The 27,453-nt window shown below is 43.7% G+C and overlaps 1 protein-coding gene across 1 annotated transcript in view; it reads left to right on the forward strand.

Annotated features, from left to right (window-relative positions):
- The window catches only part of LOC115475651, a 451,633-nt gene that overhangs the window by 54,075 nt on the left and 370,105 nt on the right, over window positions 1–27,453 (forward strand). The window contains exons 2-3 of the mRNA XM_030211552.1: window positions 1,911–1,958; window positions 10,781–10,822. Of these exons, the coding sequence (XP_030067412.1) occupies window positions 10,789–10,822 (34 nt within the window). The 5' untranslated portion in view covers window positions 1,911–1,958; window positions 10,781–10,788. The remainder of the gene's footprint in view (window positions 1–1,910; window positions 1,959–10,780; window positions 10,823–27,453) is intronic.

Genomic DNA, 27,453 nt, shown 5'->3' on the forward strand with positions numbered 1-27,453 from the left:
AATGGAGGGGACAGATGGGCATGGATGGATATGGATTGCAGGGCAGGCCTCAGGTAGAGAGGGCAATTGCTGGATAGGGAAAAATGGAGGGGCCAGGTGACAGATGAGCATGGATTGGAAGGGCAGGACTCAGGGAGAGGGAAATTGCTGGATAGGGATGAATGGAGGGGACAGATGGGCATGGATGGATATGGATTGCAGGGCAGGCCTCAGGCAGAGAGGGGAAATGCTGGATAGGGAAAAATGGAGGGGCCAGCTGACAGGAGCATGGATGGGCATGGATTGGAAGGGCAGGACTCAGGGAGAGGGGAATTGCTGGATAGGGATGAATGGAAGGGACAGATGGGCATGGATGGATATGGATTGCAGGGCAGGCCTCAGGCAGAGAGGGGAAATGCTGCATAGGGAAAAATGGAGGGGCCAGGTGACAGAGGAGCATGGATGGGCATGGATTGGAAGGGCAGGACTCAGGGAGAGGGAAATTGCTGGATAGGGATGAATGGAGGGGACAGATGGGCATGGATGGATATGGATTGCAGGGCAGGCCTCAGGCAGAGAGGGGAAATGCTGGATAGGGAAAAATGGAGGGGCCAGGTGACAGAGGAGCATGGATGGGCATGGATTGGAAGAGCAGGACTCAGGGAGAGGGGAATTGCTGGATAGGGATGAATGGAGGGGACAGATGGGTATGGATGGATATGGATTGCAGGGCAGGCCTCAGGCAGAGAGGGGAAATGCTGGATAGGGAAAAATGGAGGGGCCAGGTGACAGAGGAGCATGGATGGCCATGGATTGGAAGAGCAGGACTCAGGGAGAGGGGAATTGCTGAATAGGGATGAATGGAGGGGACAGATGGGCATGGATGGATATGGATTGCAGGGCAGGCCTCAGGCAGAGAGGGGAAATGCTGGATAGGAATGAATGGAGGGGGCAGGTGACAGAGAAACATGGATGGCCATGGATTGGGAGGGCAGAGCTCAGGGAGAGAGGGGAATTGCTGGAAAAGGATGAATGGAGGGGGCAGGGGACAGATGGCCATGGATTGGGAGGGCACGGCTCACACTCTCTCTCTCATATACAATGTCTTTCTGACTCTCATTCTCACACACTCTGTCTCACACTGTATCACATTCACTCTCTATGTGCCACACAGTCACTCACACACTCGCTTGCTCTCATACACACACTCTCTCTCACACTGTGTCTCACATACACACTTGCACCACTCTCATTCTCACACACACACTCTCTCACAAACACACTCACACCCAGACTCACTCTCTCTCTCACACACTCACACTTTCACTCTGACTCTCAAACAGTCACTCTCACATACACTCTCCCAAACATACACACTCCAAGGAAAACCTTGCTAGCGCCCGTTTCATTTGTGTCAGAAACGGGCCTTTTTTACTAGTATTGACATAATAATGGCATATATTATTGACTGACGTTACTGTAAGCTGCTTTAGAAACTGGATGATCCCTGTTTTCGAAGTGACATGATTCAGGAAGTGACCATTAAGGTTAATTTTAGCAAAGTGGCTTTTAGCGAAGAAGATAAAGTTGCAATTAATTTTACTTGCACACCTAACCAGACTTTTTGTGCAGTTGAACTTGGCTGGTTAGTTAAGTAGGCACCAGCACTGAATATAACTGCTTCCTGCATAACTCATGGCTCCTGCCCCAGACTAACCGAAGAGTGCTATTGCGGTCAGAACTGATATTCAGCAGCACTCTCCAGTTAAGGGGCATTGAATATTGACAGCATGGTTTAACCAGGCAGGACCTCTCCTGTCCACTTAAAACACACTGAATATCAACCCCCATACATTTGAAGAAAATATAAATAAAACTAGAAGAACTATGTTCAAAAAAAACAAAAATATCTGTTTTATTTTCAAAACCAGGCTCAGAAACAAAGAATATTCCAGCACCCCCACCTGGAGTAGATTGGGGTAAGTATGAAATCATATTTGTAGAACAGATGAATTGCCACACAGGCTTTAGCAAAAGCCATACTGAAGAAAGGTGATTACATTTCATGTTTTCCCACCTTTTCAGTCATGTTTGTCCATTGGGTGAAGTTCAAAGGCCAGTCCTGTTCATTTTGGTTTTAGGCACTTAACCAATTAGAGGATTATTCAGCATTATTCACATGAGAAATCAAACAAAATTAAAACATGGAAAAGAAAATAAGATGATACCTTTTTTATTGGACATAACTTAATACATTTCTTGATTAGCTTTCGAAGGTTGCCCTTCTTCATCAGATCAGAAATAAGCAAATGTGTTAGCTGACAGTGTATATATCAGTCCCTCATAGATGGTCTAGCAGGGTGGGTAGGAGATGTGTATGGGGACTTCAAAGCATTCCATAGTCTAGCAGGATTGTGTTTCTTATTCTCAAAAAGGGGAAAATCTTGAAATTAGATTAAATTCCTCTCCCACTCTCAGAGAGCCGGAGACGAGGTTAGTTTTTGCTGTTCCCTCCCCATTCCTGGGTACTGGGTTCCTGGAAAGCTGCCACGATTACTAACATCAGGTTTTTATCATACATCCCATCCAGGCGCGAGGGAGGGGCTACAATACCCAGTATCATATCACCCTAACCTTCCTTTCCTCTAGGGTATACATATTCAGGTCCTTGGCACAAACCTCATATCATCTTTGTCACTTTTTTCTGAACTGCTTCAAGTCTTTTTATGTCGTTAGCAAGATATGTGTTATCCACAAAAAGGCAAACCTTTTCCTTTAACCCTTCAGCAGTGTCGCTTACAAATATGTTAAAGAGAATCGTCCCCAGCTTCAAAACCTGAGGCACTCCACTACTCACCTTCCTTTCCTCTGAGTGGATTCCATTTATCACCAACGTCTGACATCTGTTAGTCAACTCGTTTCCAATCCAGTTCACTACTGTGGGTCCTAACGTTTCATAAGCCTCCTGTGAGGACCATATCAAAGGCTTTGCTGAAATCTAAATAGACCACATCTAGCATGTGTTCATTATCCAGCAATCTGGCCACCCAGTCAAAGAAATCAATCAAATTTATTTGGCAGGATTTTCCTTTGGTAAAACTATGTTGCCTTGGATCCTATAACCTGTTAGATTTCAGGAAGTCCGCTGTCCTTTTCTTCAGCAATGTCTCCATTAGTTTTCCAACCAACACAATAAGACTTACTGGTCTCCACTTTTATGAAGCAGGACCACATCTGCTCTTCTCTAATCCCACAGAACATCTCCTGTCTCCAAGAATCTATTAAATAAATCCAGTGCTTTTTTTTGTAGAAAAAAATGTACTGGTACTCATTATGGGCGGGGGTCACCATTTATGATGCCACCCCTATGGTAGCCACACCCACAGTAACCACACCCCTTATACCAGCCGTGGCACATATAATTTCTATAAGCTGTTACAGCTCTAGTATACACCCAGTGCAAAATAAGACAGCAGATATAAATTCTCAAACTGGACATCTTCCAAACAGTAAAATGAAAATAAAATGATTTTTTTTTCTACCTTTGTTGTCTGGTGGCTTGGTTTTTCTGATCATGTTGGTGCCAGTCTCTGATTCTGCTGCTCTCTATCTGTTCCCTTAACTCTGTTTCCAGGGCTTCCTTTCCATTTATTTCTTTACTTTCCTCCTTTCTTCTTCATTTCTTGCCCTACATCCATAGGTAAACGCTGGGTCCTCTGCAGACTTGACTGGATGAGGTATAGAGTAGATCCAGCTTTTGCCTATTTTATTCATTGATGTGCAGTTTATCTCCTCTTTTCCCTTTCCCTCATCTTGTCAGTATGCATCTCCTTCCTCTTTCCATCCAAGTCCAGCATTTTTCCTCACCCCCTCCATCCATGTCCAGCATTTCTCCTCTCTCCTCCCCTCCATCCATGTTCATCTCACTTCCTCTCTCTTTCCTCCCCTACATCCATGTCCAGCATTTCAACACTCTCCCCTCCCCTCCATCCATGTCCAGAATTTCTCCTCACCTCCTCCACTCCATCCATGTGCATCTATGTCCTCTGTCTTCCCTCCCCTCCATTCATGTCCAGTATTTCTCCTCTCTCCCTTCCCCTCCAACCATGTGCATCTCCTTCCTATGTCTTTCCTTCCCTCCAACATTTCTCCTCTCTTCCCTGCCCTCCACTCCATCCATGTCCAGCATTTCTCCTCTCTCCCCTCAATCCATGTGCATCTCCTTCCTGTCTTCCCTCTCCTCCATCCATGTCCAGCATTTCTCCTGCCCTGCCCTCCATCCATCCATGTCCAGCAACCCTGCCCTCCTTTCCCATCCATGTCCAGATTCTCCTCTGTCCTCTCCTCCCATCTGTGTCCAGTGATTCTCCTTTACCCCATCCTCCTCTCCCAAACTTGTCCAGCGATTCTCCTCTCTCCCTTGCCCTCCATGTCCAGAAATTCTCCTCTGCCCTCCCTTCCCATCAATGTCCAGATTCTCCTCTGCCCTCCCCTCCCATCTGTGTCCAGTGATTCTCCTTTGCCCCTATCCTCCCCTCCCAACCATGTCCAGCGATTCTCCTCTCTCCCCTGCCCTAAATGTCCAGCGATTCTCCTCTGCCCTCCTCTCCCATCCATTTCCAGCGATTCTCCTTTGCCCCATCCTCCCCTCCATGTCCAGTAACTCACCCTAGCCTCCACCTACTCCCCTTTTAAGTCCCCGTCAAGTTCCAGCACCCCAGCCCCACCTGCCCACTCTTAGCTCCCTGATAGCCCTGCTTTCCATTCCGCCTGCCCCACGACGCGTTTAAATCTTGTATTTTTTTTTTACCTGAAGTCGCAGCACTGGCATTAGTGAAAGGACCAGGCTCGGCTCACCTCCTCCTGCCTTCCTTCCCTTCCTTCCCTCTCAGTGTCCCACCCTTGCAGAAACAGGAAACTACATCAGAGGAAGGCGGGACACTGAGAGGGAACAAAGAGAAGGACAGCAGGAGGAGGCGAGCTGACCCTGGTCCTTTCACTAACGCCGACGCTGCGACTTTAGGTGAAAAAAATAAATAAGTAGATTTAAACATGTTACAGGGCAGACAAAATGGAAAGCAGGGCTGGGGAGGTGAGCTGGTCCTATGGAAAAAGATGCCGGTATGCTGTACTGGCGCGTACCGGCACAACAAAATTACTAATCCATAAGAGGTCCTGTCAAGATTTCTCTCCCTCATTATTTTTGAATGTATCCCATCCAGCCCCATGGTTTTGTCCACCTTCAGGTTTTCAAGTTGCTCATATACACTGCCTTCCATGAACAGTTTGATATCTACTCGATTCTCATACATACCTTTAACAGCCAACTGCAGACCTCCTCCCGGATTTTTTTTTCCGTAAACACAGAAGTATTTGTTTAGTACGTCCATTTTTTATCATCATTTTCCACATAACGGCAGTTGACAATTTCAGTTGTACAATTCCATACCTAGCTTTCTTCCTTTCTCCAACATATCTGAAAAAGTCTTGTTACCTCTCTTAATATCTTTAGCCATTTTTTTTTCTACCTGTGTTTTGGTAACTGTATTTCCCTCTTCGCTTCTTTGAGTTTTACTTGGTAATCTTGGTGCTCATTTTCAAAGCACATAGACTTACAAAGTTTCATAGCAACCTATGCAACTATGTAAGTCTAGGTGCTTTGAAAATGAGCTCTAACGATTAAGGTAACAACTTTAAACTTAATTCACCAAACAAATGGACAGCATAATAACATAAGAATAGTCATACTGGGTCATACCAATGGTCCATCCAGCCCAGTATCCTGTTTTAAACAGTGGCCAAACCAGATCACAAGTTCCCGGCAGAAACCCAAATAGTAGCAACATTCCATGCTACTGATCCCAGAGCAAGCAGTCGCATCACCATGTCTATCTCAATAGCAGACTATGGACTTGTCCAAACATTTTTTAAACCCAGATATGCTAACTGCTGTTACCACATCCTCTGGCAACGAGTTCCAGAGCTTAACTATTCTTTGAGTGAAAAAATACTTCCTCCTATTTGTTTTAAAAAATATTTTGTATAATTTAATTTACTGTCCCCTGGTCCTTGTACTTTTTGAAAGAGTGAAACATTGATTCACTTTTACCTATTCTACAACACTCAGGATTCTATAGACCTCAATCATATCCCCCCTCAGCTGTCTCTTTTCCAAGCTGAAGAGACCTAACCTCTTTAGCTTTTCCTCATATGAGAGGAATTCCATCCCTTTATCATATTAGTTGCTCTTCTTTGAACCTTTTCTAATTCCGCTGTATCTTTTTTGAGATGCAGTGACCAAAACTGAAGAAAATACTCAAGGTGAGGTCACACCATTCCTAATAATTCCTAGCATCCTGTTTCCTTTTTTGGCCACCACTGCACACTGGGCAGAAGATTTCAGTGTATTGTCTGCAATGACACCTAGATCTTTATCTAGGGTGCTGACTCCTAAGGTGGATCCTAGCATCAGGTAACTGTGATTTGGATTATTCTTCCCAATGTGCATCACTTTGCATTTGTTCACATTGCATTTCATCTGCCATTTGGATGCCCTGTCTTCCAGTTTCCTAAGGTCTTCCAGCAATTTTTCCACAATCTGCATATGTTTTGACAGCTTTGAATAGCTTTGTGTTATCAGCAGATTTAATCACCTCACTTGTCGTTCTGATTTCCAGATCATTTATTAATATGTTAAATAGCGCCTGTCCCAGTACTGATCTCTGTGGCACTCTACTATTCACCCTCCTCCACCGAGAGAAATGACCATTTAAGCCCTACCCTCTATTTTGTGTCAAGTAACCAATTCTTAATCCACAAAAGGACACTGCCTCCTATCCCATGACATTTTAATTTTCTCAGGAGTTTCACATGAGGAACTTTGTCAAAAGCATTCTGAAAATCTAGATACAGTACATGACCTGGCTCACCTTTATCCACATGTTTATTCATGCCTTCAAAGAAATGAAGCCAGTTGAGCTTGCATAATACAGGGTAATATGCTCTCCATTGTTATGCTCTGTCATAATATTGCATTTTGAATAAAACGGAGAGCTCAAATTAAAGAAGTTGGCAGACCAGGATAAAAGAAGTTTTCTTGGACTGTTTGTGAGAGAGATTTATCTGCATATCCTTATGGGAAATTGCTAAATGGATGAAAATATAATTATCATCGGAGCTTATTTAAACAATTGCCAGAGAGTTTATTACAGTGGTTGATGATGTTTTTTAAATAAATTCTTGCAAATTTCCTTATAAAACTTGGTTAGATTATGGAGTCCTCACTGTTGAAAGGAGGGAATTTAGAGCCAACATCATGTGCTGGTTACCAGCCAGGTGAAAATATTCCACTTTTATTGAAGTTTATGGTGGTTATCATAGTCACTAGACTGCGACAACATTTGAATGATTATGATTTGCTAGATGGGCTCAATTAGAGTTTCAGTCAACACAATACTGAGATACAATAATTGTTATATTGCTGCAGAAGTTGTGAGTGGTACTGGACAAGGGAAATCAAGCCTTTGTGGTACAATTTGATCTATCAACAGTATTCAATTTAGTCAATCATCAATTTAGTCAATCATCAATCATTAGGAGCAGCCTAATGGTTAGTGCAGTGGACTTTCATCCTGGGGAACTGAGTTTGATTCTCACTTCAGCTCCTTGTGACTCTGGGCAAGTCACTTAACCCTCCATTGCCCCTGGTACAAAATAAGAACCTGAATATACTATGTAAACCACTTTGAATGTAGTTGCAAAAACCACAGAAAGGCAGTATATCAAGTCCCATTTCCCTTCCCTCCCTTTCCCTTCTGGTAGATTTGAGCATTATTGGATGTCAGGTGCAGTGCTAAAATGTTTTCATTTTTTCCCCAAAGAACTGTCATATGACGATGTGTGGGAAGGGACTCCTAACATGGAACCTTGCATTATGTAGCTATAATTCGGGCTCCTCTTTCCCACATGCATAACTTTGCACTTGCTCATATTAAACATTATCTGCCTTTTACATGCCCAGTCTCATAAGGTTCTACTGTAATTTTTCACAATCCTCTTGCGATTTGAATAACTTTATGTCGTCAGCAAATTTAATTACCTCGCTAGTTACTCTCATCTCTAGATCATTTATAAATATGTTAAAAAGCAGCAGTCCCAGCACAGACCCCTGGGTAACCCCACTAACTACCCTTCTCCATTGAGAATACTGATCATTTAACCCTACTCTCTGTTTTCTATCTTTTAACCAGTTTTTAATCCACAATAGGACACTACCTCCTATCCCTTGACTCCAATTTCTTCTGGATTCTTTCATGAGGTACTTGTCAAACACCTTTTGAAAATCCAGATACACAATATCAACCGGCTTACCTTTATCCACTTGTTTGTTCACCCCTTCAAAGAAATGTAATAGGTTGTCGAGGCAAGATTTCCCTTCACTAAATCCATGTTGGCTTTGTCTCATTAATCCATGCTTTTCAATATGCTCTGTAATTTTGTAGTCTTAGTCTTTCCAGAGTGATATTCCATAACTGAAATGTGTATATATGGATAGAGATTTTAGTCATGTATATGACTGGATGAGACAACATGGGCTTAAGGTAAATCTAGAGAAAACAAAGATCTTGTGGGTGGGGAGAAAGAAGGATATGAAATCAGTAAATGTTCTGAGCATAGCTGAGTTGTAAGGCTAAAATTCTGGGAGTGCATATTGACCCCATTTGACTTTGGAAACTCAAGCAAATTTTCTTGAGTTATTTCTATAATTAGCTGAGACAGGTGTGCTAAGAGTTGAATGTATCATATGGAGAAGCATTTGAGGAGGAGTAGTCCAGACAGTTGTTCTGTGTATTTTAGATGATTGTGATATAGCTCTGCTTGTTGTTATGGAATGACAATTCACCTGACTACAGACTTTACACAATGTGGCTGCCAAGTTGATTATAGGGAAGGGGGGGGGGGGGGTTCTAGATGGGAATGAGCGACACCTTATTTGATTGTCCTACATTTGTTGCCAACTAGTGTTATATAAAGTTTTGCAGTTTATATTTAAAGCCTTAGATAGAATAGCTGTAGACTACATGAAATTTTGGGTCTCATGGTATGTCCCAGAGTGGAATTTGCACTCAGTATGTCAATTTAGGGTTATATTGGCCACAACAAATACATTTGGTTTGTGAGAACATTAGAAAATGTCCATAACAGGGATGGGACCTGAAATTGAAACGCTTTACGTTTAGCAGTTAGGAAACCAATGTTTATATGGTTTATTTAATTGAGCCCTAAAAACATGGTTGTTTGAACCATGTTATAGAAAATAATGTTTTCTCATATTTAACTATTTAGGCATTCATTATGTTCTCCATTGATGGATAATGATGCCTTTGAAATATTAGGGGTCCTTTTACTATGTGGCAGTAAGCCCAACACAAACTTACCGCTCAGCAATCCAGAACTACTGCTAGCCCAACATGGGTGCTGGCCATAGTTCCATCCCAAGCATGCGACATTTACAGCACTAGCAGAAATATTTTAAAAATATTTCCACAGGGGTTTATCCAGTGGTAATCGGACAGCACTGTTCGCTGCCCGGTTACCACTGGGTTAGCATGTGAGCCCTTACTGCTACCTCAGTGGGGGTGGTAAGTGCTCCCCCCCTGCAGAGCCATTTCTTTTTTTCAAGCTTTTTACCCACTATAGTAAAAAGGGCCTCAGTGTCTGGCAGAACAGCCTCCACTGCTAGCGCAGGACCCTTTTTACCACAGCTTAGTAAAAGGGTCCCTTAGTTAGACATGAGAAGAATTGAGAGCTGCCAATGGGATCGTTTTACTAAATGGATGTAAGCACTAACGCACGCTTAGGCATCCCACAGTACTGTTTTTATTTATTTATTGATAATATTTATATCCTGTCTTTATCCAAAGCAGGTAACAATGCTCACATACATAGTCTTAAACAATAGTCACATTCGTCGACATAGATAGGTAGCAGTTGCAGTGTATGAAGATGAAACATGGGGGCGTGTTTGGAGGCAGAGCTAGGTATGCCCAATGCTAATCAGTGCAGCAACATTGCTGCATACCTACCGATTAGCACATCATTAGCGTGTGAGCCCTTTCCACTTACTAAATATTGTCAGTAAGGGCTCACGTGCTAATGGCCATATGCTAATTTAGAAATTAGCATATGGCCTGTAATTGAGGAAATGAAAACTTGGCCATTTTACAGCTGTGCTAAGGTCGCCTCAGTGCATGAGGAAACCCACACACTAGTCATAACGCTGCTTAGTACGAGGGACCCAATGCGTTTTAAGTTGGTTTAATAGTAATAAGCTTAAGATGAAATTGTATTTGTATTAAGTAATAACTTCTCTGTATGCTGTTAATGTTGGAAGTGATAATCCTCTTGAACTCTGCTTTGAGATATTGATTAAGTGGAATAAAGATGCCCCAATAAAATTAAATTAAAGTTAATTTATTCCTTTCAAAACAATTGACTGAACAATTGTACCTACGTAAATCCCCAGATGTCAGAAAAGGTATCAGACATCTTGCCAATTTTAACTTAATGAAAGTTGTATAGCCTAACAACTTAATATGTAAGTTGTTGGAATATGCTACAAATATTGTCCAGTCTATATACCCAATGGGGCTTTCCATGGTGTGTATTTTCTGCAGGTTGGTGGTAGTTGGCTTAGAATCAGGGGGCCTCCAGATTTGTAGGCATGGGCTCAACTACTTTAATATTGAAATAAAATGCAAAATATGTCTTCATCACATAAACATATCTATTTTACTTTCAGAAACATGGATGCGCAAATTCAAACCAACGGGAAATATTCCAGGTTAGTATTAAAACAAATTTATGGAACATATACAATACCACCAAGGACTACTGCAAAAGAGTAGTGCATAAGGACAACATTGCTGATGTAGAGCAATTAAGGATTTTACTAAGGCGTGTTCACGTTTTTAGCGAGTGCTAAAATTGTGGGTGCGCTAAACGTTAGAAACGCCAATGCATTCCTATAGGCATCTCTAACATTTAGCATGCTCACAATTTTAGCACGCGCTAAAAATGTGAGCATGCCTTAGTAAAAGACGCCATAAGTTTGCAAGCACTGCTACCACTTGTAGTCACCATGATCTACTGTGAGACTGTCAATGCCCTGTGTTGCCTACTATGCACCTTTTGCTATATCAGCATCAGCTCTAAAACTTGCTGGTGGGAATCTATGAGGCTGATATTGAAAAGATTTGTCTAGACAACTTTGATAATTACCTAGACATATATTTATACTCAAAAATTTCCTTTTTTTATCACTTTTGCACTTCCTCCTTTCACTAACATATCTAAAAAAAATGACTTATACACCCATTTTACTGTATTAGTTATTTTTTCTTCCATTTGCATCTGCTTTGCTGACTGCTCTACCAGCTTCTCTTAGCTTTTCCAGATACTCTCATCTTTCTTCCTCCTTCTACAATTTCTTGGTTTATGATGACTAACCTCTTTTTCCTTACCTTTTCAGCTACTATTTTTGAGAACCAAAGCAACCTTCTTTTCCTCTTACTTTTAATTACCTTCCTTACAAAAAATATTTTTGCCCTTAAAATAGCTCCTGTGGAGGGGCATTTTCTATATGATATTTAAATCTGATTTTGGATGTTTTGCTCTAAATGTCCCAAATTTGAATAGACAATATAGCCATTTTTGAAACAGACTCGAAATGAACATTTGCTAGTTGTTTTTGTGCTCAGTATGTTTATCTTTTTGGTTCATTTATGAAAAAACCCCAAAAAGTCATTGAAGCTGGTATGTACTCTTTCTTTCACATCTTTGGGGTGGAAGGGGGGTTAGTGACCACTGGAGGAGTAAGGGGAGGTCATGCCTTAATCCCTCCATTGGTCATCTGGTTATTTAGGGTACCTTTTTTTTGTCTTATTCGTTCTAAAAACAGGTCTAGACCAAAACATTTAGATTGTAGCCCCGGACATTTTTGTTTTGGTCCATTGTGGCAGAAAAACGTCCAAGTGTTAGGAATGCCCTAATTCCATCCCCAATACACCCCCGGCACAACCCCTTGGCATTAATACACAGGAAGTGAGCCTTTTCTAAATGAAGGAAAACTCTGGAATGAGAGGGTATTGGATGAAGTAAAGAGGAAATAGGTTGTGGAGACGACGATTGTGTCAGAGTTTAATAAAGTATGGGACAGGCATGTAGGATCCCTTAGGAAAAGGAGGAGCTAATGGTTATTGAAGAAGGGCAGATTGGATGAGACATTTGGCCTTCGTCTGCCGTAATGATTCTGTTTCTATTTGGAGGCACTGCTAACGAACTACATACCAAAATGTTTAAATGATGAGTTTCAAAAATACATATTTGAATATCTTTTGTCAAGAAAAACATCCAAATGCTGCATTATGGTATTTTATGAATTTTTTTCTGTTTCAAAAATGAGCCCATAATATCCTAAAATTTGAAAATCAAAGATATAGCTCTTTAAAATTGTGTCTAGCTAAATCCCTAGTTCCATAATCTGTCATTTCTGATACTTGTTAGTTTGTTAATTCAGTCAAGAATGTTCTCGGGGAGGGGGGGGGGGGGATCTGACTCAGTTGCAGAGATCAAAGATATAATATTCCCTTTTTTTGCCCTTTTTGTGGATTTTATTGAATTTTTTTAAATTTACTTTGCTTTTTAGAATGTACTCAATAATTATAAATTTATTTTAATGATTTAATTATGTTATAGGTATTGTAATTCAGGGCCATGAAATGGGATTTTATTTTATTGTTAACTGCATAAGAATATACATCATTTGTGATATATCAAGTCAATCAACTACAAATCATAGCCAAATCCTTAATAATTTCTTTTGTTACTAATCAGATAGATAGTGATTTAAACAAATGGTGGCAATATTAATCGAGAAACAAGTTTCTGGTGATGAAATCACTGAGCATAGGATCTCTTAATGCAATCTTGTTAATTTGCTAAATAAATTTAAACAAAATAAAACATTTAATTATAAAATCATGGATCTCAAATGTTTCATGGTAAATTTACTCTCTAACTATAGAGTCAGCAGATACTAGAAGCTTGATTTCCTAAGCTTTATTCCCATAGACAAATAAGGAAAAAAGTCTTTAAAAATGAGGTGCTTAGATATGTTCTGTATGGAAGATGCATACATGGTGATTGTCTTCCTTGCTTCCACTGGGCAGTAATAGGAAAGATATCCCCAAAGAGTGCCATACACTTGACTCTGCTGGCTGATATTCCAGCTAACTGCATGATTAATAAACTACTGTTACGCACTGCTCCTTTTCCTTACTAGCCACCAATGATTTAATTATTGGAGTTAACAAGCACTAAGCGATGGTAAACCCAATGCGGGCTTACCGCGCGCTAAATAGGAAGTACCACCAGGCTACCACAGCAGCCCGGCAGTATTTCCCACCCCTAGTGTGCAGTTATATCAGGCACTACAAAAATATATTTATTTTTCTAACTCTGGAGTGTACCCAGTGGTAATGAGGCAGTGCCACACACTGCCTGGTTACTGCTGGATTAGCAAAGGAGCCTTTACCGCCACATCAGTGGGTGGTGGTAAAGGCTCCCCCCCAAAATGGCCTCGCAGCAAGTGCTTTACTTGTCATACTGCCATTTCCTGCAGGAAAGCGAGACTTTCCTTTTACCTGCTGTGGTAAAAGGGAGTCTCGGCATTCATGAAAACAAATGCCAATGCCAGCGCAGGCCCCCTTTTACCACAACTTGCTAAAAAAGGCCCTAAATTGGTATTAATTATACATAAGTACATAAGTAGTGCCATACTGGGAAAGACCAAAGGTCCATCTAGCCCAGCATCCTGTCACCGACAGTGGCCAATCCAGGTCAAGGGCACCTGGCACGCTCCCCAAACGTAAAAACATTCCAGACAAGTTATACCTAAAAATGAGGAATTTTTCCAGTCCATTTAATAGCGGTCTATGGACTTGTCCTTTAGGAATCTATCTAACCCCTTTTTAAACTCCGTCAAGCTAACCGCCCGTACCACGTTCTCCGGCAATGAATTCCAGAGTCTAATTACACGTTGGGTGAAGAAAAATTTTCTCCGATTCGTTTTAAATTTACCACACTGTAGCTTCAACTCATGCCCTCTAGTCCTAGTATTTTTGGATAGCGTGAACAGTCGCTTCACATCCACCCGATCCATTCCACTCATTATTTTATACACTTCTATCATATCTCCCCTCAGCCGTCTCTTCTCCAAGCTGAAAAGCCCTAGCCTTCTCAGCCTCTCTTCATAGGAAAGTCGTCCCATCCCCACTATCATTTTCGTCGCCCTTCGCTGTACCTTTTCCAATTCTACTATATCTTTTTGAGATACGGAGACCAGTACTGAACACAATACTCCAGGTGCGGTCGCACCATGGAGCGATACAACGGCATTATAACATCCGCACACCTGGACTCCATACCCTTCTTAATAACACCCAACATTCTATTCGCTTTCCTAGCCGCAGCAGCACACTGAGCAGAAGGTTTCAGCGTATCATCGACGACGACACCCAGATCCCTTTCTTGATCCGTAACTCCTAACGCGGAACCTTGCAAGACGTAGCTATAATTCGGGTTCCTCTTACCCACATGCATCACTTTGCACTTGTCAACATTGAACTTCATCTGCCACTTGCACGCCCATTCTCCCAGTCTCGCAAGGTCCTCCTGTAATCGTTCACATTCCTCCTGCGACTTGACGACCCTGAATAATTTTGTGTCATCGGCGAATTTAATTACCTCACTAGTTATTCCCATCTCTAGGTCATTTATAAATACATTAAAAAGCAACGGACCCAGCACAGACCCCTGCGGGACCCCACTAACTACCCTCCTCCACTGAGAATACTGGCCACGCAATCCTACTCTCTGCTTCCTATCTTTCAACCAGTTCTTAATCCATAATAATACCCTACCTCCGATTCCATGACTCTGCAATTTCTTCAGGAGTCTTTCGTGCGGCACTTTGTCAAACGCCTTCTGAAAATCCAGATATACAATATCAACCGGCTCCCCATTGTCCACATGTTTGCTTATCCCCTCAAAAAAATGCATTAGATTGGTGATTTGCTTGTGGATGTGACTGTATGCTTTTCTATACCAATGGATACCTAATTTGGATTGCATGCAACTCAAAAGGGAGCCTGACCATGGGAGAAGCATAGGTGGGTCAGGGACATTCACAAGATTTAGATGCAGTGTTATACAATAATGGAAATCTGCAACCAACTTGTGCACCAGAATTTACACCAGGTTTCAGGAGGTGTAAGTCCTAGTACTCATTTTTAGAGTCTGGCCCTAGATGTGTATTTAACCCATATCGCCTCCCTAATCTACAGTTGGACTATCCGATGTTTGAGATGAGAGATGCATGACGACAATCTCCTCAGGTTCCACCTCTAGAAAAATTAAAATCTATTGCATCTTTGAAAGACAGAAAAAAAGTGCTTTTCCATGATTTCTTTTGCAAGTTCTTCTGGGCTCCCATATGCATCTCACAACATGTTACACTCATATGGTTCCATTTTTGGAAGATAGGTTGATCCATTATTTGCTTTATCTAAATGCATGCATAGAGTGCCTATTTGGAGCCTAATCTATAAAGGAAAGTAGACACCTATTTTCCTTTATAGAATACTAATTTAACTGGACAAATATTAATTTAGCACGGCAAATAATTTGGGTGTGACTACTTACACCAGCCATAGAGCAGATGTAAGTGCTCATACCTAGATTACCAAATACATATGTAAATTATAGTATTTCATAATTTACACATGTAACTGTGCACACTCCCCTATGCTCCACTTAGACTCTAGCCACTACTGGAATCAACCCATTAGTCCACATTTTTCTCTGTTGTCCCATCTCTCTGTAACTCTCTTCTCTCTTGTTCAGAACGATCGTACCTCAGATCTAGACCCTTAGTGAAGACCCACCTCTCTATTCAAGCATTCCTCGAGGGGGTTGGGATGTAACAGGACAAATAGGATGATTTGTGCTCTTTGAGGACAAGCAGGCCTATTTATTCTCACAAGTGGGTAATGCGGTGCTGCGTTGCCCAGTCCGGTGCTTATAACAAGCTTTAGAGAGCTTTGTGGAATGCGAAACACGCGTCACTGCGAATGTGTGAGTGCCTTCCTGCCTGCCGTGAGAGTGCAGTTACCGCAGTTGTTTTTCTACCACTGTGAAGAGAGATCTGCGTCTGTAGTTTTCTCCTCACTCCAGTGGCGTAGGAAGGGGGGCGGTCCGCCCTGGGTGCACGCCGCTGGGGGGGGGGGGGTGTCGGCTCCGCTGGTTCCCTGCTCCCTCTGCCCCAGAACCGGTTACTTCCTGTTCCGGGGCAGAGAGAGCAGGGAACCAGCGGAGCCGACGCTCCCAGCAACATGCACTCGGGGCGGTTCGGCCCTCCCACCCGTCTCTCACTGCTTTCCCATGTAAGTACGCGCTCCAGGGGGGGGGGGTGTGCTCCGGAGGGGGAAGGTGTGCCATGCTGCACCCGGGGGGGGGGGGGGGTGCGCAGCGGCGACCCACCCCTTGTGTCAGCTGCCCTAGCTACGGCACTGCCTCACTCTCAGTTCAGAACAGCTGCCTTTTTCGTGTCTTTTCAGGTCCTTTTTAGTGATTTTTTGCTGTACCTTATTCAGGTCTTTTTCCCTTCTCTTCCTGTAAATTTTTAATTTTTTTTTTGCCGATTTTTACGTTTCTTTTATTTTCTGTGACTTAGGCTGCATTTAGGCCTGGTCTCCGGTCGGGTCTTTCTCGTGATTTTTATTGTGGTAGCTTGCCCTTTTATTCAAGCACCATCACGTCTTTTGATTTGGCTTTGGAAGTTTTTCCTTCCATGTCCACTTTGTCTTTGGATGAAGAAGAGGACCCAGGGTGCCAGAAAGGCTCAACAAGAAAGGATTTTTGGAGCCAAATCCGAGTCCTTGCTGTTGTCATTGGCATTGAGGATATCTTCGTCGGCATCAACATTGAAGACTGCATTGGCATCGGGAGCATCGGTTCATATTGTCATTGGCATTGAGGATATCTTCGTCGGCATCAACATTGAAGACTGCATTGGCATCGGGAGCATCAGTTCATATGGCTGCTTCAAGACCCATAGATACTGGGAGCAGTAGTGCATCAGGTGGGTTTCCATCTGTCTTGATGCTGGATGCTTGAGAGGGCCCCTGGAACTGGCCAGAATTGAACCTGACCATGAGGTGACGTGAGGATTCAATGTCGTTCTCGTTGGGACTGAGGAGTCTCAACACTGAGCTTTGGGTGAATGCCAAGAATCATTGGCATCAGTCTTCCTCAACATATGATGCCGGGAGCTCTGGGGAGGGATTCAGCACCCGAGAAGCATCGGCGCCAGGAGGATCGCTTCCCCCTCTATCCAGGAGGTACTGATGCATCTGTTTCCAGGCAGCCAGGTCCTGACTCCTATCTCGGCCCCATCAATTCTGAAAGTGGAGGAAGAACCAACGGCTAAGATGCTCAAGGTCTACAATGTATCGGATCCACAGCACACCTGGGTTTGATAGGCCCCACCTCACAATTCCATGGTGTTGGAATCTGCTCAGGAGTTCTAGAGTCTATGCCTCTACACCCCCAGGCAGAGAAGCTAGGACCTTGGATTCTTTTGAAAGGAAACTGTTCCAGGCTTCAATGCTCGTGTCCCGTATACAGTCATACCAGCTCTTTATAAGCATGTACTTGTGGGACTTGGTGCAACACTCCATACTACAAATCCCAGGGCAAGCAGTTGCTTCCCATGTCTGCCTCAATAGCAGACTATAGACTTTTCCTCCAGGAATTTGTCCAAACCTTTTTTAAACCCAGATATGCTTGGGGTCCTTGTGTTCCCTTACATCACTGGTGAAAAGCACGTTGGAGGACAGTGCTCAGTAGTCCATGCAGAGGACTATTCGGATTCTGGAGCTACTAGGGTTCGTTATAAACTACCCCAAGTCCCATCTTCACCCTGCTCAACAATTGGAGTTTATTAGAGCCCTGCTCAATACACAGCAGGTTCAAGCTTTTCTCCCAGAACCAAGAGCAGACACTCTATTCGCTCTGGATTCTCAGGTTTGAGTTTTGCAGCAGGTCACAGCTTGGCAGATGTTGATGTTGTTGGGCCATATGGCTTCCATAGTTTATGTTACACCTATGACACACCTTCACATGAAATCCGCCCAATGAACCCTAGCCTCCCAGTGGAGTCAGGTTACAGGAAATCTAGCAGATGTCATCCGAGTGTCTCCAGAGCTTGTTCACTCTCTGTTGTGGTGGACCTTTCAATTCAGTTTGACTCTGAGACTAACATTCCAAATTCCTCAGCCTCAAAAGGTTCTGATGACAGATGCATCTCTCCTAGGTTGGGGAGCTCATGTAGAAGAACTTCACACTCAGGGAGCCTGGTCCCTCCAGGAAACAGGACTTCAGATCAATCTTATGGAGCTCCAGGTGATCTGGAACACTGTAAAGGCTTTCAGAGATCGACTGTCCAACCAAATTGTGCTCATTCAAACAGACAATCAGGTTGCAATGTATTACACCAACAAGCAGAGGGGTACCAGATTACACTCTCTGTGTCAGGAGGCCATCTGGATGTGGCACTGGGCTTGCCAACACAGCATGTTATTTCGGGCCACTTATCTGGTGGGCAAAAACAACAATCTGGCTGACAGGCTGACAGGCTGAGCAGGGTTATATAACCACATGAGTGGTCTCTCAACATGGGCATTGTCCGTAAGATTTTCTGAGCATTGGGCACCCCCTCGGTGGATCTCTTTGCCACTCAATTGAATCACAAGATCCCTCAGTTCTGTTTCAGGCTTCAAGCTCACAACAAACTAGCATTGGATGCCATCCTCCTACATTGGGGTATTGGTCTTCTATATGCATATCCTTCCATTCCTCTTATGGGGAAGACTTTGCTGTAACTCAAGTAAGACCACGGGACCATGGTCTTGTTCACACCTTACTGGCCAAGGCAGATCTGGTTCCCTCTTCTTCTGGAGTTATCCTCCGAATAACCATTGAGATTGGAGTGTTTTCTGACCATCATCACACAGAATATGGGATCTCTTCTACATCCCAACCTTCAGTCTCTGGCCCTCACAGCCTGGATGTTGAGAGCCTAGAATTTGCATCCTTAGGTCTGTCAGAGGTCATTTCCTGAGTATTTCTGGCTTTATTTTTTTCTGGTGTTATTCTTTCAAATGGGGGATGTTTGCCATCTGATGTGGGCAAGGCCCTAGATCCTGTTTCCTTCCCTTCACAGACCCTGCTTGAATACTGTCATGAAATGCCTAGCACCTGTCTGGGGCTAACCCTGCTATCACCTGTAGGGTCTGTCCCCAGCACTGCTCAGGCCCAGCTGCTCATGCCGCTTTTACTCTATACTAGCACCCTCCACCCCACCGACTGGGTCTTATTTGCCTCTGGGTGAGTGTCCCACTCTAAAATTATTCCCCAGTGATTTCTAGGTTACTGGGGCCACACTATCAGGGGTCCCACAGTTCATAGAAAGCACCCACAGATCCAGCACACAAACCACCAGGATTCTTAGTCAGTCCAGGACAACAGAGCCAATAAGATAATAAGGTTTATTGTCACAGAATTAGAACAGTGAACCATATAAACAGATAGAAAAGTAACAGGCAATATTAGGTAATTGAATAAGAATCAATATTAAAACTGTCTAAACACTTTGTCACTACCTGGGTAGTGCCTAGGAAGCTTCAGGAAATTACTGCTCACAAGCTTTGAACAGAGCTTCATTACAGAGATGTTTACCTCTGTGCTCCCATACTGAGACTAAAGATTACCTCACAGTTTAGGTGGGAAATAAAACTGTCACTTCTGTAACAGCTTTACAAAAAAAAGTCATAAGACATAAGCATCTCCACACTAGGACAGACCAAAGGTCCATCTAGCCCAGCACCCTGTCTCAGACAGTGGCCCATCCGGGTCACAATCACCCAACATGATCCACGGAGCAAAGCATTTTGTACTGCTTGTCCCAGGAATAGTGGACTTTTCCCTACATCCATTTATAACATTCTATGGCCTTTTCCTTCAGGAAGCCATCCAAACCTTTCTTAAACTCTGCTAAGCTAACCGCTTTAACCACATTCTCCGGCAAAGAATTCCAGAGTCGAATTACGCGCTGAGTAAAGAAAAATTTCCTCTTATTTGTTTTAAACTTACTGCACTCCAGCTTCATCGCATGCCCCCTTGTCCTAATATTTTTGGAAAGCGTAAACAGACGCTCCATATCTATCTGTTCCACGCCACTCATTATTTTATATACCTCTATCATATCACCCCTCAGTCACCATCTGCTGGCCAAACAAGGGAAATATACATCTTTAAAAAATAGCTATACAATTTACAAGCAGGAAAATTCCCTGTTTCACCACAAATACCTTCTGCACCTCTCCGAGTCTGGTCTCAAGACCAACTCTGTAAGAGTTTATCTCAGTGCAATTAGTGCTTATCATCACTGGGTAGAGGGTAATCCCATCTCTGGACAGCTTCTAGTTGTTCGCTTCATGAGAGGTTTGCTTTTGTCAAAGTCCCCCTTTCAAACCTCCTCCTGTGTCATGGGACCTCAATGTCGTTCTCACTCAGCTGATGAAAACTCCTTTTGAGCCACTGAATTCTTGCCATCTCAAGTACTCAGTGGCGTAGCTAGGATAGTTGACACCTGGGGCTGATCATTTTTTAACACCCCCCTCCAAAATCTAGTACTAGGCATGCCGAGAATACAAAACACTCAGGACCTATAGAGCAATTCTACCATACCATAAGCAGTCATTTCTATGAATCACACAAGGGAAAGGAAAGCATCTTAAACACTACAGTGAGCACTAGAACATCAATTCACCTATTGTAAAACGAAACCAGACAGAATAGTATAGACCATCTATCCTGCACAGTCAATGCCAACTGAAAGCCATGTCTTTTTTACAAACACAGATACACCCTAATCCACTATAGAATAAGTAATCATACACTTTCTATTTAGACAAAAATTAAACTGAACACCCAAGATGCCAGACTCTGCATATAATGCAACACCACAGAATCAGAAAATGTCCCCTAGTACTGTGCAAAATATAAAGACAGCAGATGTAAATTTGAAAAAACTAACAAGTACCAATCACCACTTTACAAATTAACAAATAGAAATAAAACAAATATAGAAAATAAAATAATACCATTTTATTGGACAAATACATTTAGCTTTCAGAGGCCAAAACATCCTTCCTCAGGTCAATACAGTATCTTATCCTGACCTGAGGAAGGGGGTTTTGTTCTCCGAAAGTTAGCCAAAATGTATTAAAATTAGTCCAATAAAAAGATTACCTTGTTTACATGTTCTATTATAAACATTTATTAACACAGCTACAATACTACTTTATCCTAAAGCAAAAAAATAAATATATATTTTATTTACAGTTTGTTGTCTTTGGTTTCTGCTTTCCTCATCTTCTTTTCACTGTTTTCCTTCCATCCAGCATCTGTCTTTGTTCTCTCTCTGCCATCCAGTGTCTGCCCTCTCTGCTGTTCCCTCCATCCAATGTCTGCCCTCTCTCCCTGCCCCTTCCATCTACATCTGCCCTCTATCTCTGTCCTTTCCATCTACCATCTGCCCCTGTCTGCCCTCTCTCTCTCCCCCTTCCATTCACTGTCTGCCCTTTCTATCCCTTCCATCCACTGTCTGCCCCTTCAATCCACCATTTGCCCTCCCTCTCCCATCCATCCAGGGTCTGCCCTCCCTCTCGCTCCCCCTTCCATCCAGGATCTGTCTCCTCTCTCTGCACCTTTTTTTCAGCCCCCAGTTCCAGCCCCACTATCCTACCAGTCCCCAGTTTTAGCCCAGCCCTTTTCTCCCACCAGTCCCGAGCTTCAGCCCCCAGCCACTTCTCCCTGTCCCCTTTTCAGCCCCCAGACAGTTTCAACCCCAGCCCTTTTCTCTCACCAGTCTCGAGCTTCAGCCCCAGCCAGTTCTCCCTGTCTCCTTTTCAGCCCCCAGTCCCCACAGTTTTAGCCCCTGCCCCTTTTCAGCCCCCAGTCCCAGTACTAGCCCCTTTATCCCACCTACCCTCCTTTTCAGCCTCCAATTCCAGCCCCCTTCATCCACATGCCTTGCATTATGGCCCCTCTTTTCAGCCCCAGACCCATTCTCCCACCAGCCCCAGGCATGGCCCCTTCTCAGACCCCATTTCCAGCCCCCTTCTCCCATCCGAGAACCCCATCCCAGTCCCCTTGTCCCATCCGAGAACCCCCTCGCCTCCCCACCTGTCACCTTCTCCCATCTGAGAACCTCACCCCATCCCACCCCATCCCCTTCTTCCATCTGGGCTCTGCATCTCCTTCTTCCATCTGGGCTCCGCACCCCTCCCCTCCCCACCCCATCCCCTTCTCCCATCTGGGCTCCCCACCCCATCCCCTTCTCCCATCTGGGCTCCTCACCCATCCCCTTCTCCCATCTGGGCACCCATCCCCTTCTCCCATCTGGGCACCCATCCCCTTCTACCATCTGGGCATACATCCCCTTCTACCATCTGGGCTCCCCACCCATCCCCTTCTCCCATCTGGGCACATCTGGGCACCCCACCCATCCCCTTCTCCCATCTGGGCTCCCCACCCATCCCCTTCTCCCATCTGGGCACCCCTTCTCCCATCTGGGCTCCCCACCCATCCCCTTCTCCCATCTGGGCACCCCACCACGACAGCCCTCTTCTACTGCTCCCACCCTGCCTTTAAAGAAAAATTTCTGAAGCGGAGTCGCAGGCAGGCAGCGCCTCGCATCTGCCCTGCTTGTTAAAGAAGTAAATCTGCTTGTCGTCGTCGGAACTTCCATCACTATGTCCCGCTCTCACAGAAATAGGAAGTTACCTCAGAGGATGGCGGGACACAGTGATGGAAGTTCCGACGACGAGGAGCAGATTTACTTCTTTTACAAGCAGGGCAGACGCGAGGCGCTGCCTGCCTGAGACTCCGCTTCAGAAATTTTTTTTAAAGGCAGGGTGGTGGGAGCAGAGGGAGCAGAGCACCCCCCCCCCCCCACCTGCTGACACCCGAGGCGGACCGCCCCCACCGCCCCGCCCTTGCTATGCCACTGCAAGTACTTGACCTGGAATGTCATTTTCTTGGTGTCTGTTACTTCAGGTCATAGAGTCAGTGAGCTTCAGGCTCTAATAGTGGATGCACTTTATACTAAGTTTCATTACAACAGAGTAGTCCTCTGCATGCACGCTAAGTTCCTACCTAAGATTGTGTCGGAGTTACATCAGAACCAGTCGATTGTCTTGCTAACATTTTGTCCCTGACCAAATGCTCATCCTGGCGAGAGCACCTTACACACCTTGGACTGCAAGCGAGCATTGGCCTATTTCATGGAGCAGACGAGGCCCCACAGACAGTCCACCCAACTTTTTGTTTCTTTTGTTCCCAACCGGATGGGGGTCACCATCGGGAAATGCACAATCTCTAATTGGCTGGCAGATTGCATTTCTTTCACTTATGCTCAGGCTGGGCTGATCCTGGAGGGTCATGTCAAGGCTCACAATGTCAGAGCCATGGCTGCATCGGTAGCCCACTTGAAGTCATCCTCCATTGAACAAATTTGCAAGGCTGTGACATGGTCATCAGTCCACACATTCACAACTCATTACAGCCTTCAGCAGGATACCCAACGTGACAGTTGGTTTGGGCAGAGAGTGCTGTAGAATCTGTTTGGAGTCTAGAATTCAACTCCACCCCCTAGGCCGGTTTTCTTCTGTTCGAGGCTGCACTCTCACTCAGTTTGCATATAGTTTCAGGTTAATCTGAGTTATGTCCTCGCAGTTGCGAGATCCAAGTGACTAATGTTTGTTGTTTTCAGTGAGTCTGGATACTAGTGATTCCCCACTTGTGAGAATAAATAGGCCTGCTTGTCCTTGGAGAAAGCAAAGATACTTACAGGTATTCTCTGAGGAATGCAGGCCTTATATTCTCACAATCCCTTCCACCTATTTCAATCTACTTTGTTCTATTTCTTTTCCTTGCTCATTTTAAGTATGCCACATTTCTATTGAGGAAATCAACTAGGGAATCTCGATTATTCTATACTAATTCATTTTTCATAGGTTCCTTCAAGTGGTCAGTGACTACTTCTCCAGACATCGTCAAATCATCTATCCTAAGGGACTTGAATGTAGTTGTCTTTTTGTGCTTCATTTAAGGGGCATTGGGGTATGAGTCTGCAAATTCCTATAGCTCCAGGACCAGTGGTTTTGGTTCCAAAACTGTCTGAGACTTAGATAAGGTTATTGTATCCATTTTTTGCTTTATCTCTTTGCACGCATGGACTGGTAGTTCTGACTATCTTAGTGAAGATGGATGTTATTGTGGTCATTTTAGAAGCCCTATTCCCATTTTAGACATTCATTTACTGGCTTTTAGATGTGCATATTGTATACAAGCCTAAAACCTAATTTTAGATAGCCAGATACACATGTCTAAAATTTGAATATGTGCATTTTACAAGGGATCATGGTTGGTTTGTTTTGGGTGGCACTAGGTGGGCCTAAGAGAAGGGGAATGCATGTGTAGTGTCAGGGTTTACACCTGCTCCTGGGGTGGTATAGGTAAGAGAAAGTTGCTAGTTTTGTCCAGCACTCCACTGGACGGACTATGGATGGTTTCCCCATAATCCCTCAGTGTTGTTTGTCCCCTAAAAAGTGATATTGGTAAAGAATATTGAGCTCTGTAACAGCTTTGGAAAACACAAACATACATGTTAAAATGGCTGACTTACACATGTATGTGCCATAATATACATGTTTACATAGTAGATGATGGCACAGAAAGACCCGCATGGTCCACCCAGTCTGCCCAACAAGACAAACTCATATGTGCTACTTTATGTATCTTGATTTGTATCTGCCATTTTCAGGGCACAGACCGTAGAAGTCTGCCCAACACTAGCCCCGCCTCCCACCACCGGCTCTGCCACCCAATCTCCGCTAAGTTTCTGAGGATCCATTCCTTCTGAACAGGATTCCTTTATGTTTATCCCATGCATTTTTGAATTCCGTTATCCTTTTCATCTCCACCACTCTCTCCGTGAAAAAATAATTCCTGACATTTTTTTTGAGTCTGCCCCCTTTCAATCTCATTTCATGTCCTCTAGTTCTACCGCCTTCCCATCTACGGAAAAGGTTCTTTTGTGGATTAATACCTTTCAAATATTTGAACGTCTGTATCATATCACCCCTGTTCCTCCTTTTCTCCAGAGTATACATGTTCAGGTCAGCAAGTCTCTCCTCATACATCTTGTAATGCAAATCCCATATCATTTTTGTAGCTTTTCTTTGCACCGCTTCAATTCTTTTTACATCCTTAGCAAGATACGGCCTCCAGAACTGAACACAATACTCCAGGTGGGGCCTCACCAACAACTTATACAGGGGCATCAACACCTCCTTTCTTCTGCTGGTCACACCTCTCTCTATACAGCCTAGCAACCTTCTAGCTACGGCCACCGCCTTGTCACACTGTTTCCGCGCCTTCAGATCCTCAGATACTATCACCCAAGATCCCTCTCCCCATCTGTACATATCAAACTCTCACCGCCTAACTCATACATCTCCCGTGGATTTCTACTCCCTAAGTGCATCACTTTGCATTTCTTCGCATTGAATTTTAATTGCCAAACCTTAGACCATTCTTCTAGCTTCTGCAGATCCTTTTTCATGTTTTCCACTTCCTCCTGGGTGTCCACTCTGTTACAAATCTTACTATCATCCGCAAAAAGGCAAACTTTACCTTCTAACTTTCGGCAATGTCACTCACAAATATATTAAACAGAATCAGCCCCAGCACCGATCCCTGAGGCACTCCACTACTCACCTTTCCCTCATCCGAGCGAATTCCATTAACCACCACCCTCTGGCGTCTGTCCGTCAACCAGTTCCTAATCCAGTTCACCACGTCAGGTCCTATCTTCAGCCTGTCAAGTGTATTCAAGAGCCTCCTGTGGGGAACCATGTCAAAAGCTTTGCTGAAATCTAGGTAGATTACGTTAATAGCACGTCCATGATTCAATTCTCCGGTCACCCAGTCAAAGAATTCAATGAGATTCGTTTGGCACGATTTCCCTTTGGTAAAACCATGTTGTCTTGGATCTTGCAACTTATTGACTTCCAGGAAATTCACTATCCTTTCCTTCAGCATCGCTTCCATTACTTTTCTAATAACTGAAGTGAGGCTTACCAGCCTGTAGTTTCCAGCTTCTTCCCTATCGCCACTTTTGTGAAGAGGGACCACATCCGCTGTTCTCCAATCCCACGGAACCTCTCCCATCTCCAAGGATTTATTAAACAAATCTTTAAGAGGACCCGCTAGAACTTCTCTGAGCTCCTTCAATATCCTGGGGTGGATCCCGTCCGGTCCCATGACTTTGTCCACCTTTAGATTTTCAAGTTGTTCATATACACTCTTTTCCATTAACGGTGCTATATCCACTCCATTCTCATATGTACTTTTGCCAGTCAATCGTGGTCCTTCTCCGGATTTTCTTCAGTGAAAACAGAACAAAAGTATCTATTTAGGAAATTTGCTTTTTCTTCATCATTATCTACATAGTGGTTCACAGCATCTTTCAGTCTCACAATTCCCTTTTTAGTCTTCCTCCTTTCACTAATATACCTGAAGAAATTTTTGTCACCCCTCCTTACCTTTCTAGCCATTTGTTCTTCCCCTTGCGCTTTCGCCAGACGTATCTCTCTCTTGGCTTCTTTCCGTTTCATCCGGTATTCCTCTCCATGTTCCTCTTCTTGAGTTTTTCTGTATTTCAGGAATGCCAACTCTTTAGCCTTTATTTTCTCAGCCACTTGCTTGGAGAACCATATCGGTTCCCTTTTTCTTTTGCTTTTATTTACTCTCCTTACATAAAGGTTTGTGGCCATATTTATAGCTTCTTTCAGCCTGGACCACTGTACTTCCACTTCTCGTTCGTCCTCCCAGCCCATCAGCTCCTTCCTCAGATATTCCCCCATTTTACTAAAGTCAGCATGCTTGAAATCCATGTTGTCATGTTGACCCCAGATAATTTAGAATATAATGCTTCTAAAATACTGCATGTAACTGATGCATACATTTCCATTCTTGAATGTATTTTAGAACTAGGTCGGTGGCGATATCCCAGTCCTCATATTTTGTATTTCACCGAGCCTGCTGGACCCCTGCTCGAGTAGCAAGGATTACTAAGACTACTACCTTCAAATGTTGGTCTTGTCAGGAGACGGATGGATCCTTGGCGCATATGGTTTTTTTTCTGCAAAAACGTTAGAGCATACTGGGGACTTATTTGGGCGAAATTGTGTATTATTTTTCATCTGCCTGAGACTGCAGCAATCT

This window comes from Microcaecilia unicolor, chromosome 8, assembly GCF_901765095.1.
Source record: "Microcaecilia unicolor chromosome 8, aMicUni1.1, whole genome shotgun sequence".
Classification (NCBI taxonomy): domain Eukaryota; kingdom Metazoa; phylum Chordata; class Amphibia; order Gymnophiona; family Siphonopidae; genus Microcaecilia; species Microcaecilia unicolor.